At 34.5% G+C, this 13,933-nt stretch overlaps 1 protein-coding gene across 1 annotated transcript in view; it reads right to left on the bottom strand.

Moving 5' to 3' along the window:
- Positions 1–13,933, bottom strand: part of LOC103261089 (lipopolysaccharide-responsive and beige-like anchor protein) — a gene marked incomplete at both ends in the record, with an annotated part of 464,304 nt that overhangs the window by 350,549 nt on the left and 99,822 nt on the right. Inside the window, one exon of the mRNA XM_008058703.1 lies at positions 8,332–8,465. Within this exon, the coding sequence (XP_008056894.1) occupies positions 8,332–8,465 (134 nt within the window). The remainder of the gene's footprint in view (positions 1–8,331; positions 8,466–13,933) is intronic.

The raw sequence follows: 13,933 nt of genomic DNA, 5'->3' as shown, positions 1-13,933 counted from the left end.
TACCAGGTCTCAGTCAAGTATAAGGATCCAGAAATCTGAACAATATGACCTCCCACAGGCTTGGTTTTTTTGGGAGAAAGGCAGTGCAGCAATCTTCCACAGTTAACTTCTGGATAATTACTGAGCCCACCTCTTTAACATGAGCAAATTCCTAGTATGAAATGAATTTAACTGCAGTTAATCTTTCTTTTCCACAACATATTTCCTTCCCTTGGTTATCAAAGGTAATTTCTTCCCTTTTCACTGGAAATTTAGTATAATTGACCTTCCTCCCAACCCCATCCTGCTCAGCTGAAAGCCAACTGTACCCAAAAATTCTAACCAAGTGATTGGTGGTCAGGATGCACAGGATGTATTTAAACATGAAGCTAAAGCACATATTTCCTCATGCTGGCAGTTTTTTAAAGTACATATCTCAACTCACATTTCATCAAAAACATTTCCATTTTTGCATTTTTCACAATAAAATTTCAAATTAGAGGGAAAACAAGGTGAAGTTGAAAAAACATGTTTACCCTTTATTATACGGCATTCCTAAGAGTCAGCTCCAATCCCTACAATTCATATACCACACTCAGTAAAGCACTTCAGGGACCCAATAGCTTTATTACACTCAGTAAATGACACCTGCAATTTTCTAAATTCTTGACAGCCATGTGATCATTGAACCACAGCTGGTCACTGACTTCTATTACCAGTGATTAATTAAATATTTCTCAGCTTTATTTTTTTAGGTGATAGTGTTTAAAGACCATCTTAATGGAATACAGCAGACATTTTCTCAAGAAGAACTATTGATAGTGTTTCTTGAGGGTTTCTACAATTTATACAAAGGAATATATAAGGTCCCATCCAATTAGAGATGGAAGAAATAAATATCTCACCCCAAAATATTTATATGAGGCTTTAGGTGGTAGTTGTAAAACAAAATTAGCTTTTATTGTGTTAATTGGTGCTAATTTTAATGAGATAAAATGCATATTAAAAAATTTTAAAAAGAGAAGGAACACTGTTGCCTCTAAGTGAAACAATAACAAAAATTATTTCCTCATACTGCTCTAAGAGTAATGGCAATTTTTAAAAAGGGAAGATAGCAGAAAGAGATTTTTTAAGAGACAGACTCTCCCTCTGCCACCCAGGCTGAAGCGCAATTGTGCAACCATAGCTTAATACATCCTCCAAAGTAGTTAGGGTGCACCACTACGTCTGGCCAACAAAATAGTCTTTTTAAATTTTAAGAAGACATTGTACCAACAGCACTAGTTATAAGGAAAAAGAGAAATCACATTAAATAATAAATGTATCAGTAATTTCATACCAGGTTGTCCATCATTCCTACCAGAGAGAAAATGTAACTTCCAAATATATTCTGTGTTTTTTCCAACTCAGATAAAAATATAAATTTATATACAATGTTTCAAATTAATTTAACATTAAATATTTCCACAGATGAGCACAAATACATAAATGCAGAAGCTACTTCCAACATGAGGAATGATACAGACATCTTTTCCTTATCCTTGCACTGATAAACTACTTGAAACTGTAGGTTTTCCAGGCATGGAAAAGACCAAAAAGAAAAATGCAAATATATCATCTGTCTAGGATCTACCCAGGGAGTAGCCAATTATTTATTCAAGGTCCCTTAGGGTCTAAATAACTAATGTCTCTTGCAATAAAGAATCATTAAAACAAATGCCAATTTTTCATCCTCAGCACTATAACACTCTATTTGTGTATTTCTCTCTCTTCTGGACCAGTTAATTCAGTCAGGGATAGTCTATATTATGCCCAGTAAATACTCCTCATTAAATAAGTTTTATTTAATAGGTAAAAATAATGTTTATTAAATGGTTCAAGATGAGCCTAAATTTTATATATGGCAAAGACTGTTGCGACTCAAATATTTTCCTCTAATATTAAGAAACATATTAATGTGCATGGCTCTGATAAACAGAATACAGCCTAATATTCTAGTAGGTAATAGAATTTATTAAATTTTGCAAATTAGCAAACAGCCTATAAATTATTGAAGAAGAGTATACTTAGTTCCTTTATTGAGCTAGCTTCGATTGTGATTCAATTTTTTATACTGGGCAGTATGGAAGAAAAACATATTTTGGAAAAAGTAATGGCATCTTTACAGAAAGGATATTGTATTCTAGGTAAGTAAATCTTTGCTGATGAATAGCTATAAAATTTCCAGATTTTGATATATTTACTAAAACCCTGTTTTTATTTTCTTTGAAAACATGCATATTCTCTGATGAAAAAGTATCTTTTAACACTAATTAAGGAGGATTCGCTATTGTTGCTATTAGATTATATATTTTTGCTAATAAAATGCTTCAGATACCAACCTCCCATATGACCCCGCAATCCCCCTACTGGGAATATATTCTGAAGAACACAAATCACTCTATAAAAAAGATACCTGCACACGCATGTTTATCACAGCGTTGTTCACAATAGCAAGAACCTGGAAACAGCCATGCTGCCCATCAAAAGAGGACTGGATTTAAAAAATGTGGTACATATACACGATGGAATACTACGCAGCCATAAAAAAGAACAAAATCATGAATTTCGTAGCAACCTGGATGGAACTAGAGTCTATAATACTGAGTGACCTCTCACAGAAACAAAGATCTGAGTATCACATGTTCTCACTCATATAATGGACCTTAAACATCCAATGCAATACTATACGAAAATGACTGACCGTACTGGGAAACTATGGTGGGGGGAGGGAGATGGGATTAACAGTAGCAAATATCTGTCTGGGAACGCGGAAACACCCCATATCAACTGGGTGCCTGAATGAAACACAATTGTATACCTAACCCTTAACTGTACCCCACAACTTCATTAAAAAAAAAAAGCTTCAGAAATCAAAACATACTATTCAAACTAAAATTTAAAATTTGTATACTAAAAATGTTTTGCATCATACTACTTATAGTTTTAATAATGCATACTGATTCAAAATGCAAATGTGAAAATCCTCAAAATTTACACTAAATTATAAATTATTTCAGTGATAATATTTCAACAGGAAAGCTCTGACCTCATATAACTCTGACAAGCTTTAACTCTTTTTCTGGGATCAGAATCTATCCAGTCTTAATTTTTCTTTAATTGTATCACATGTAAAATTTAGAAGTCTTATCCTGATAACAACATTTCCAAATAGTTTAACCTTTTCTGCTATGACATTCATATTTTTCTGCCAAGGAAATATCCATTTGTGCTAATATATTGTACTATCAAGTGAATTTTATGTTCACCAATAATCTATTACTGAATTTGAGTAAGTTCATTTTTTTGTTGCTGACTATAAAATTCAGAACTATAGTCATCCCAAGGCATAAAGATTTGGGTCCACAGGGACCGGTATTAAGTGTACTTTCATATAAAGAAAATAATCAAAGAATAAACCAAGATTAATATCTAATTTACCCAGATCTGCAGACTAAACTGTCCTACTCAGCATTCAATTACAACAACAATCAATTTATCCACAAACTTTTTTTCTTATTCCTGCTTGAAGCAGATGGAAAATAAACTTCAATATTTATTTTTTAATATATATTTATTTATATAGTCATACTGAGCATATTGATGCTCCTTGACTTATAACGGTGTTGAACTCAGTTAAAGTTGAGAGTTTCAAACGGTCTCATCTTACAATTGTTCAACTTAAAATTTTTTGACTTTACAATGATGCAAAAGTGATAAGCCTTCAGCAAAAACTGTACTGTGAATTTGGAAATTTGGGCTTTTCCCAGACTAGAAATATGTAGTATACTTTCTCATCATGCTTGGCAATAATAATGAGGTGTAGTTCCCAATTAGTCACATGATCACAAAGGTAAACAACCAATACTCTACAGAGAACTGTGTTGCCAGATGACTTTGTCCAACTATAAGCTAATGTAATTATTCTGAGCATGTTTAAGGTAGGCTAGACTACACTACACTTGGTAGGTTAGGTGCATTAAATGCAATTTCAACTTATGATACAGTTGCCTTTGCACTTATAATAGAGTTATGCCATGATAAACATATCATAAGCTGGAAATATCAGACATTGAAAATGTATTTAATACACCAGTGCTACCAAACAACATAGCCTAGCCTACCTTAAACATGCTCAGAACACTATGTCAGTCTTCAGCTGGACAAAATTATTTAACACAAAGTCTATTCTATAACAAAGTGTTGGCTATCTCATAACTTATTGACTAGTGCATTGAAAGTGAAAAACCACGCCGGGCTCGGTGGCTCAGCCTGTAATCTCGCGCCTTTGGGAGGCTGAGGTGAGTGGATTGCCTGAGCCCGCGGGTTCGAGACCCGCCTGGGCAGCAAGACCTCATCTCTACAATAAATCAAAAAATCAGCCAGGCGTGGTAGCGCATGCCTGTAATTCCAGCTACTTGGAAGGCTGAGGCGGAAGGATCGCCAGAGCCCAGCAGGTCGAGGCTGCGGTGGCCGGGAGCGGCCACTGCACTCCAATCTGGATGACAGAGTGAGACTCCAACTCAAAAAAAAAGAAAGTGAAAAACCAGAAGAAAGTGGGTACTTGAAGTACAGTTTCTACTGAATGGGTACAATTTTTGTACCATCAAAGTCAAAAAATCAGCTGAGTGAGGTGGCTCAAGCCTATAATCCCAGCACTTTAAGGGAGGCCGAGGCAAGAGGATTGCCTGAGCCCAGGGGTTCAAGACCAGTCTGGGTAACATGATGAAACCTCGTCTCTACAATAAATCAAAAAAATTAGCCGAGTGTGGTAGTGCACACCTGCAGTTCCGGCTACTTGCAAGGCTGAGGTAGAAGGATCACCTGAGCCCAGCCGGTCAACGCTGCGGTGACCATGAGCATGCCACTGCACTCCAGCCTGGGTGATGGAGTGAGAATCCAACGTAAAAAAAAAAAGTTGAAAAATCACTAAGTTGGGAACCATCTATGTATTTAACTATTTTTTAAAATGGAAAATACCTTAAATCAAACTACCAATCAAACAGAAAATAAAAATCTATCTGTTAAAAATACTAGCTGGGCATGGTGGCTCACACCCATAACCCCAGCACTTTGCAAGGGTGAGGCAGGAGGATTGCTTGAGTCCAGGAGTTCGAGACCAGCTGGACAACACATCAAGACTTCATGTCTCTGTCTCTCTCTCTCTTTCCCTCTCAGTACATATATACTGATCGAGGAAGTTGTTGGAGGTTTGGATTCCAAGTGAAAAGGAGTACCTACCATGGTATAAAAGGCAAAAGGTACATAGGCAAAAGCATGTAAAGTAGGGCCACAGGAGGGTAAGAAGTAGAACAGAAAATACTAGATTAGTTAGCTTTTCTTTTCAAGGCAGTAGTGGTTACAGAGTCAATTAACAGAATGGAATAAAAGTAATAAACTGAAATTGAGTAACCGTATGACTGTGACAAAAGCACAGTAAAAGAGGAAAAGGGAGAAAAGAGTCAGATGTGGAAGTGAAAGTAAAAGATAAAAAGAAATACCATCATCACAAAAAAGACCTGAAAAAACTAAAAAGAGAATGAGGTATTTTTTAAATAGAGGGGTTAGGAAGGAATAGAAAGTAGCTAAAAACTCTAGCTCAAAATAGAAAAAAACCATTTGAGAAACACCATCATCACAGAGTATATAAAATTTAAATAGTAGGGAAACAAGGTGCATTATGAGCTAGATCAGTAATACAGAGTTTTATAAATTTTGCTGCCAGGAGAGGTGGCTCAAGCCTGTAATCCCAGCACTTTGGAAGGCCGAGGCAAGAGGACTGCCTGAGCCCGCAGGTTCGAGACCAGCCTGGGCAACATGGTGAGACCTCGTCTCTACAATAAATAAATTTTTAAAATTAGCCAGGTATGGTAGTAGTTCCAGCTACTTGGGAGGCTCCGGTGGGAGCCCAGCAGGTCAACGCTGGGGTGGCCATGAGCATGCCTCTGCAGCCTGGGTGACAGAATGAGACTCCAACTCAAAAAAATAAATAAATAAATAACTTTTGCCAAGAAATACAATAGTCTTCGAGATAGTAAATGATTTTGTAATTCTGCATACAGTTTTTCAAAGTGAGTATTTTACATTACAATGCATTTATTAAAAAAATAATGGCTTCAGAAAGAAAAGTATTAATACTCTTTTATGTTCAATATCACCTGTATGTCTCAGTTTTCTGTTTCTTAACTCTTCTGAAAATGCCATGATTTATATTTTAAAGAATATATTTAAAAGCAATCAAAGGGTCCTAATTTACTCTGTCCTAGAAACTGAAACTAACAGGCAGCATATTCAAAATAAGAGAAAAATATTTTACTCAGTGCACTTTGAACTTCTGAAATTACTACATTTGCTCTGGAAAGTTGTTAGGAAGTCACTGTAGCTGAATTTTAAAAGATGGCATGTAAACAGTTTCAAAGACATTAATAACTATTGCATTTTTCTCAAAAGGGTCTAGTCTAGAAAATCACAGTTGATTTCGATTTTGTTTAAAGGACATTGGATGGGGGCAAGTAGGAATTTGATTAGCCCTGAATGGATTATCAAATTATTTCCTCTTCAGGAAAAAAAACAGGCATCCAACTTTCACAGAACAGTAAAGATGAAAAAGATCTGCTAGAGTTTTATACTTAGTTTCCTTTGTATTTCTCACTAACCCAGAGGTGAAAAAAAAAACAACAACTGACATACACTACATTATTGCAAGACATTAATAACAGAGGAAGCTGGGGAGGGGGGAAAGTAGGGGGTATTTGAGAATTCTCTATAATTTTCAATTTTCTGTAAACCGAAACTCAACTAAAAAATAAAGTATTTTTTTATTTTATAAAATAAAAAGCAAAGTAGTACAAAATTCTGTCTACTATCTCTGCAGTTTTTTGTTTCAAAGTGAAAAATAATTTTACTTTTTTCTAAAAATGAAAACAATAAAAGACTACTGATAAAATTTTGAAAGAGATACTACAAGTAAAATTTCATGAAATTTTAATTTTTGAAAATCAAAAATGCCAGTAGTCCAACTGCATGGAGAGCCAAGTAACTTCACAGTATACTTTCTTGCTTGTACCATGTATAAAAGGCATATACTTTACATAGTCATATGGTATATGTAAAGAACTATTAAAAAAATTTTAAAGGGGGAAGGGAGATGGGATTAACAGTAGTAAATATCTGCCTGGGGATGGGGAGACACCTCTTATCAACAAGGGTGCCTGAATGAAGCATATTTGTATACCTAACCCTTAACTGTACCCCACAATATCATAATAAAAAATATTGATCATAAAAAAAATTTTTTTAAATAAAGAATTGCACATAACATTTTTTACTTAACCTACTATGAACAAATGTCTCTTATCACTAAACACTATATAATGTATAAGAAATGAATCACTCAAAACTTAAAATTATTTTTGTTAACATAAGTACAATAACATAAGCAAAAAAACAAAAAAAAGAAAAAAACAGGGAAGACCAAAGAAACAAAGGATCGTGGTATTTGTTCCTGAAACACATAATTATATAGTACACAGCAAGGGGAAAAAAGTCCCCAACTACAGACTAGCAGTAGCATAAAGTTTGAAGCAAAACTCTCCAAGATATATTAGTCAGCCAAATAAAGGCAGGACAGCAGAATAGAAGGCAAAATCTTGCCTGAGATGTCCCAAGAGAAGAAGTAACAACATTATTTCTAATCTTAATATAATCTGCCATGTCATTCATTCAAAATCCCCTTATTTTTCATTAATCTCATTCTAGAGTCACAAGACGAATCCTTTTGGGAGTACAATATCTTGTTATTTATTTTTTTATGAAACAGCACAACATCCAGAAAAAAATACTACTGATATAAAATAACATCCATTTTTCCTATACTTGGTCATTTAATACTGCACATTCTTCAAGTTTCAATGGTATAACCACTAAGCATCTGGTCAATATACAGAGATCTAGGATCTTGCATTCCTATGTGGGTTTTTATACTTGAAAGGTATGTAAAAGGAAAGATGGGCAAAATAAGATTGGTATAGGAGTTACTGAACCAGAATGATCAGTGTTAGGATGATGATCTCAGAACAACATTCTCTTTCCAAGCCTCTAATTTAGAAAAACATGCAAAAGAAAACAAAGTAGTGGATGATATATTAACATATGCCAATCAATAGCCAGATCAAAAGATAGTATATCAACAACACAATATAAAAACACAACGGTTTCTAATGGGCCCCACAAAACTTAACTTTATAAAAAATTCTAAGCTTTGCTAAAATGAGATCTAAAACTTTTTGTTGAAATTACTGATAACTAACTCACCTGGTGAGTCTACTCCCACATCTGAAGCTTGGGCTGAATCTACTGAAGAAACCACACTGACAGCACTGGTAGGCATACTTGTAGTAAGTGTGGAAGGTAAGACTGCAGACTTTTTTGTTGCAATGATGACACTTCTATAATACAAAAATGCAAATGATCGCTTGAGTTAATTACATTAATTTCAAAACATAAATGAGGTAGCTAACTTATTCTTCTAATTTTCTAATCCACATTTTGATGTACAATTTAGAATTTTTTCCCAACATAATTTTTTTTCAATGTTGTTTTTTTTTTCTTCAAAGACTTGCTGTTCTTATTTATCTGCATTTTAATTTATTTAGAACCAAGACAATGCCCTATGGAAATACAGCAATCCATTTTAACAACTATACATAGATCTACCACAGAATTTTTTTAAATTTAGGATTATTTTTAGTTATCTAACAAGTAAAACATAACCAAATATATATTTAAAAAGAAATTTGGGCCAGGAGTGATAGCTCAAGCCTATAATCCCAGCACATTGAAAGGCCAAGGCGAGAGGACTGCTTGAGACCAGGGGTTCAAGACCAGCCTGGGAAACTTGGTGAAACTTTGTCTCTACAATAAATCAAAAAATTGGCTGGGCATGGTAGTACACGCCTGTAGTTCCAGCTACTTGGAAGACTGAGGCGGGAAGGATCGCTGGACCCCAGCAGGTTGACGCTATGGTAGCTTTGAGCGTGCCACTGCACTCCAGCCTGGGAGACAAAGTAAGACTCTGACTCAAAAAAAAAAATTAAGAAAGAAATTTTGGCACCCAAGTAGGATTATCTTTAGCTATCTAACAAATAAAATATAACCAAATATATATTTTAAAAGAAATTTAGGCACCCAAGTAACTTTTTCTTAACCTCATAATTGAAGCAGAAAACTCAACATTTTTCTACAAGAATTTCAAAGCATTGCTGTTTTGAAATCATAAAACCATAGAAATCTCATAAGGCAACCAAAAAATGCAGTTATAAACAATTTACTAACATGTAAACAACCCAAGTTTTTCTTTTTAAACCCCAAATACTGTCTTTCAATAATACCATATAGAAAAACAATGCATAGAAATAAAAACTAGATACAAAAATATCAAAGTTGTTCCTCTTGCACATTAAACCCAGGTATTTATGATATACCAATTTCAATTAAAGTGTAATACTTTATACCAAAGCAATAACTAAAAGATCTTGTTAGGGATAATGCAAAAGGCATTTTTAATTGAAGTTAGCTCCATAAACATGCAAAAACCTAGTTAATGAGGTAAAAAGGACAGCTGATATATAATGCACTCCCACAGCAGTGCTTACTTTTAATTACTTAGTGTTAACCATAAGCCTAAAGTCTTCAACATTCAATTTAATCACATCTTTCGTTGACAATGCTTTAAGTGCAAGCTGCAAGTATTCCCTGAATAGCTTTAAAGTATTCAGTTTCTAAACAAAGTTACTTAGGTACTTGATCCCAACAGATGCATACAAAAGTAAAAATTATGTAATTCCAATACTTTAAAATGCATTTTTGTTGTTCTCATTTCAAAAGGAAATAACACAAAGCAAAATAGGTTTCGTTTTACTTCAGTGCCTATCATGTGAGGGCAAACACTGTTGCCAATTAAATCAAGTTCTCTTGTGCTAGGCATGGCTTATTCAATGTACTTGGGGGTAGCTGGTGTCACATCATTATAAGGGTGACTGCCAATGTTAACTATATACTAAAAAATAGAAGCAACAGCCACCTGAGCCCCCAATCCAAAACAGTGTGCTTAAATCATGGCAGCTTATATCAGATGAAGATTATTGACTTAAGGGGTGTAGATATGACCTTTGTGTGTGTGCATGTGTGGGTGGGTGTGTGTATGTGTGTGCTGCTGGTACCTTAAAAAAAAAATACAATCTATATACCTACTCTAGGGAGAAATTTACAAACACATTGTTTAAGAAAACCTCTATCCTCTAAGCAACCTATTTTTGGGAGGGAAGATAAATATGAATAATTTACTCGCACATTTGCTCACAAAAGAACCATTGAGACATAGTTTACTCATACAATAAGTAAGGTCTGACAGGAAAAACAGAAAATAACATTTAGAAAAGTAAAATTCCTTTCTCTATAATCAAAAATTTAAGACATACATCTACCTACCCTATAATCTACCAATTCCACTTCTAGAAATTTCCCTCAAGAAAACCTATGTCCACAAAAAAAGTGTACAATAATATTCATAGAGGTTTTATTTATAATACCCCAAAACTGGAAGTAGCCCATATGTCCTTTATGCAGGAAAATACATTTTTTAATGGAAGAATATTATTATACAATAGAATACTATATACAATAGAACATTATTCATTATCCAGCAATAAAAAGAAACAAACTATTGATAAACATACAACATGGATGACCTCGAAAGTACTGTGTTGAATGAAGAAAGCTGTATATTAAAGAACACCTACTTTGTGTTTCAACATGAAGTTCTAGAACAGGCAAAAGTAACTTATGGTAGAAAAAATTTCAGAATAATAATGTCTCTGAGGATGTGGACAAGGACTAGCTGGGAAGGGAGAACTTTCAGTATTGATGATATTTTGATGAGGAATTTGGATATGCTTAAGACTTGTGGTCTAAATGGTACGCTTAAGACTTAGACCTTTCATTGCATGTAAATTTTAACTTAAAAACTGTACTGATCTCTAGTCAGAGAGCTGTATGCTGCAGTACTTGAGTGAACTGTTATCTGCAACTTTCTTTGAAATCCATTTTAAAAAATGAGATTGATTGATAGATATATGGAGAGTTACATGATAAAGCAAACAGAGCTGAAGGCTAATTGTCAAATCTCAAGATGGGTCTCTGAGTGATCACTGTACAATTCTTTCAACTTCTTTATATGTGTGAACATTTTCATAATAAAAAACTGGGAAATGGATAAGAGAAAAAACTTTGCTACGGATGTTCCATATATGCACAATCCTTATTTATCCAACATGACATGGCTAATTAAACACAAGTCAACTTCATTTCTAATCCTCTAGCCTCTTGCTGTTAATAATGCTTTCGTAAATATCTATTCTTTATTCTATTCAATAAATATTCCTTGTACAAGATCTTTCACATATTTTCAGGAATGATACATCTGAAGTACGGCTTCCTACACAGATTTAACCCTGCATCCCTCATACACTAAGCACATTGTATCATCCCACAACTACAGCCCTGGATATAGACTCTTCCCAAGTCAAGATGCCTTCCTCTTAACCCTTCTTGCTCACAAACTTCCTTCTCATCTTTCAAAACCTTGCTCAAATGTAAGTCTCTCAAAGCTTCCCCAGTCAAAGTTCATAATTCACTATTCTTTGTGCTCCCACAAAATCCTGTTATGTAAAATAAAATTATAAATTCTAGACCGGGCATAGTGGTGCATGCCTGTAATACCAGCACTTTGGGAGGCCAGGGCAGGAGGACTGCGTGAGCCCAGGAGTTCAAAATCAGCCTGGGTAACTGACTCCATCTCTACAAAAATATAAAATATAAAAAATTAGCCAAGTGTGGTGGCACACACCTGTAAACCCAGCTACTCAGGAGGCTGAGGCGGGAGGATCATCTGAGTCCAAGAAGTCAAGGTTGCAGTGATCTATGATTGCGGCACCGCACTCTAGACTGGGTGACAGAGTAAGATCTTGACTCAAAAAAAATTATAAATTATAATAGCAGCTACAATTTATTAAGTACTGACAATGTGCCTAGAGTTATTTTTTGATTGTCAAAACAATCCTAGGTACCTATTAAGAAATTTTAAGCTGGGCGCGGTGACTCACAACTATATTCCCAACATTTTGGGAGGCCAAAGTAGGAGAACTGGTTAAGCCCTAAAATTTGAGACAAGCCGAGGCAACATAACAAGACTTCGACTCCACAAAAATTAGGCAAACGTGTTGTCATACACGTATATTCCCACCTATTCAAGAGGCTGAAGCAGAAGGATTTCCAGGAGGTCCAGGCTGTCGTGTGCCATGACTGTGCCACTGCACTCTAGCCTGGGCGGCAGGATAAGATCCTGGGGTTCCGAGACCTCATCTCTACAATAAATCAAAAAATCAGCCGGGCGTGGTAGTGCATGCCTGTAATTGTGGCTACTTGGAAGGCTGAGGCGGAAGGATCACCGGAGCCCAGCAGGTCGAGGCTGCAGTGGCCGGGAGCGGCCACTGCACTCCAGTCTGGGTGACAGAGTGAGACTCCAACTCAAAAAAAAAAAAAAAAAAAGATCCTGGGGTTCAAAATAAATAAATAGCTCAGGAAGATAAAGTAATTAACCAAAGTAAATGACAGAACTGCCCTGCATATCTAGAACTGTCTAAAACTAGAGTCTCTAATTTGAATTATTTCCTCATATTGACCTTTCTAAAAAGCTTTATTGAGATATAATTCACATTCTAACAATTCACTCAAAGTATATAATCAAATGGCTTTTAACATATTCACAAAGTTGTGCAAACATCACCACAATTATATTAACACCTAAACATAATTCTAGAATGCTCTATAAGCAATGGTAGTGAAAATCTCCAAGATATAAAATATATATATATATACTACCATTAAATTACAAAAATATAGCTGCTCATAAATGGGAAAGGCTTCATTGTTTACTATAGATATATAATTAGTACATAATAGAGAAACAAAATTAATCAATTTCTAAATTCACTGATTGATTCAAATTACTTCTACTGAAGTAATAATACTGCTTTAGCTTTGGGTCACATAAAAACAAAGAAAATTCAAAGTCACAACATTCAGTTATAAGGATATTAAGTGGTAAGCATATTTGGGGATGTTTTCATTCTCTTTACCAATCATTTTCAATATTATTACAAAGCTCCAGTGTAAAACCTTCAATAGAGGAAACCTTTAACTTCCCATATTTATCTTGTTGTAAATGTAAATCTAAACCAGTAAAGCACATCCTATAGTTTACAAAAAATTTAAACTTGTCACTACTTAAGACCAATCATGCAAAAACTAAGTATTTCACATTATCTTTTGACACAATGCTTTGGAAAACACATTTTAAAAATGCAGCGTGAATTTAACAAAACATTGAAAGCCTATATGCCAGGCAACATGCTAGGGATATTTCTGGCATCTTTCTCAGACTACAGCTTAAGTTTTCTATTTAAGAAACAAACTGAAATATTTTTAATGTTTAAGAAACAATTAATTATCTGAATTATTTTAATATACCATCAATTTTAACAGAAAGTACTTTTAGCATAAAGAATTTAGAAGACAGATAACCAGTTATGCAAGCTAATTTACCAAACTGCCAGTTAAAAGCCAATATGAAGGAGAAAATTGTATTTATTATATTTGTTTATGAACACACTAACCTCAACAAATGTTTAATATTTGTGAGGAACTATGCTAAAAACATACACGAATTTTCACATTTATATTTACAACAACCTCTGAAATTAGTACTACGTATTATCATCCCCATTTTACAGAAGAGAAAGCAGTAATTTTCCTAAGGTCCCACACATAAAAAATGAAAATATTGTTAGTTCTTTTG

Source organism: Carlito syrichta, unplaced genomic scaffold, assembly GCF_000164805.1.
Source record: "Carlito syrichta isolate Samal-C Ts95f unplaced genomic scaffold, Tarsius_syrichta-2.0.1 Scaffold303603, whole genome shotgun sequence".
NCBI lineage: Eukaryota > Metazoa > Chordata > Mammalia > Primates > Tarsiidae > Carlito > Carlito syrichta.
The sequence above is the reverse complement of the archived record's forward strand: the minus strand, read 5'-3'. Positions and strand labels throughout refer to the sequence as shown.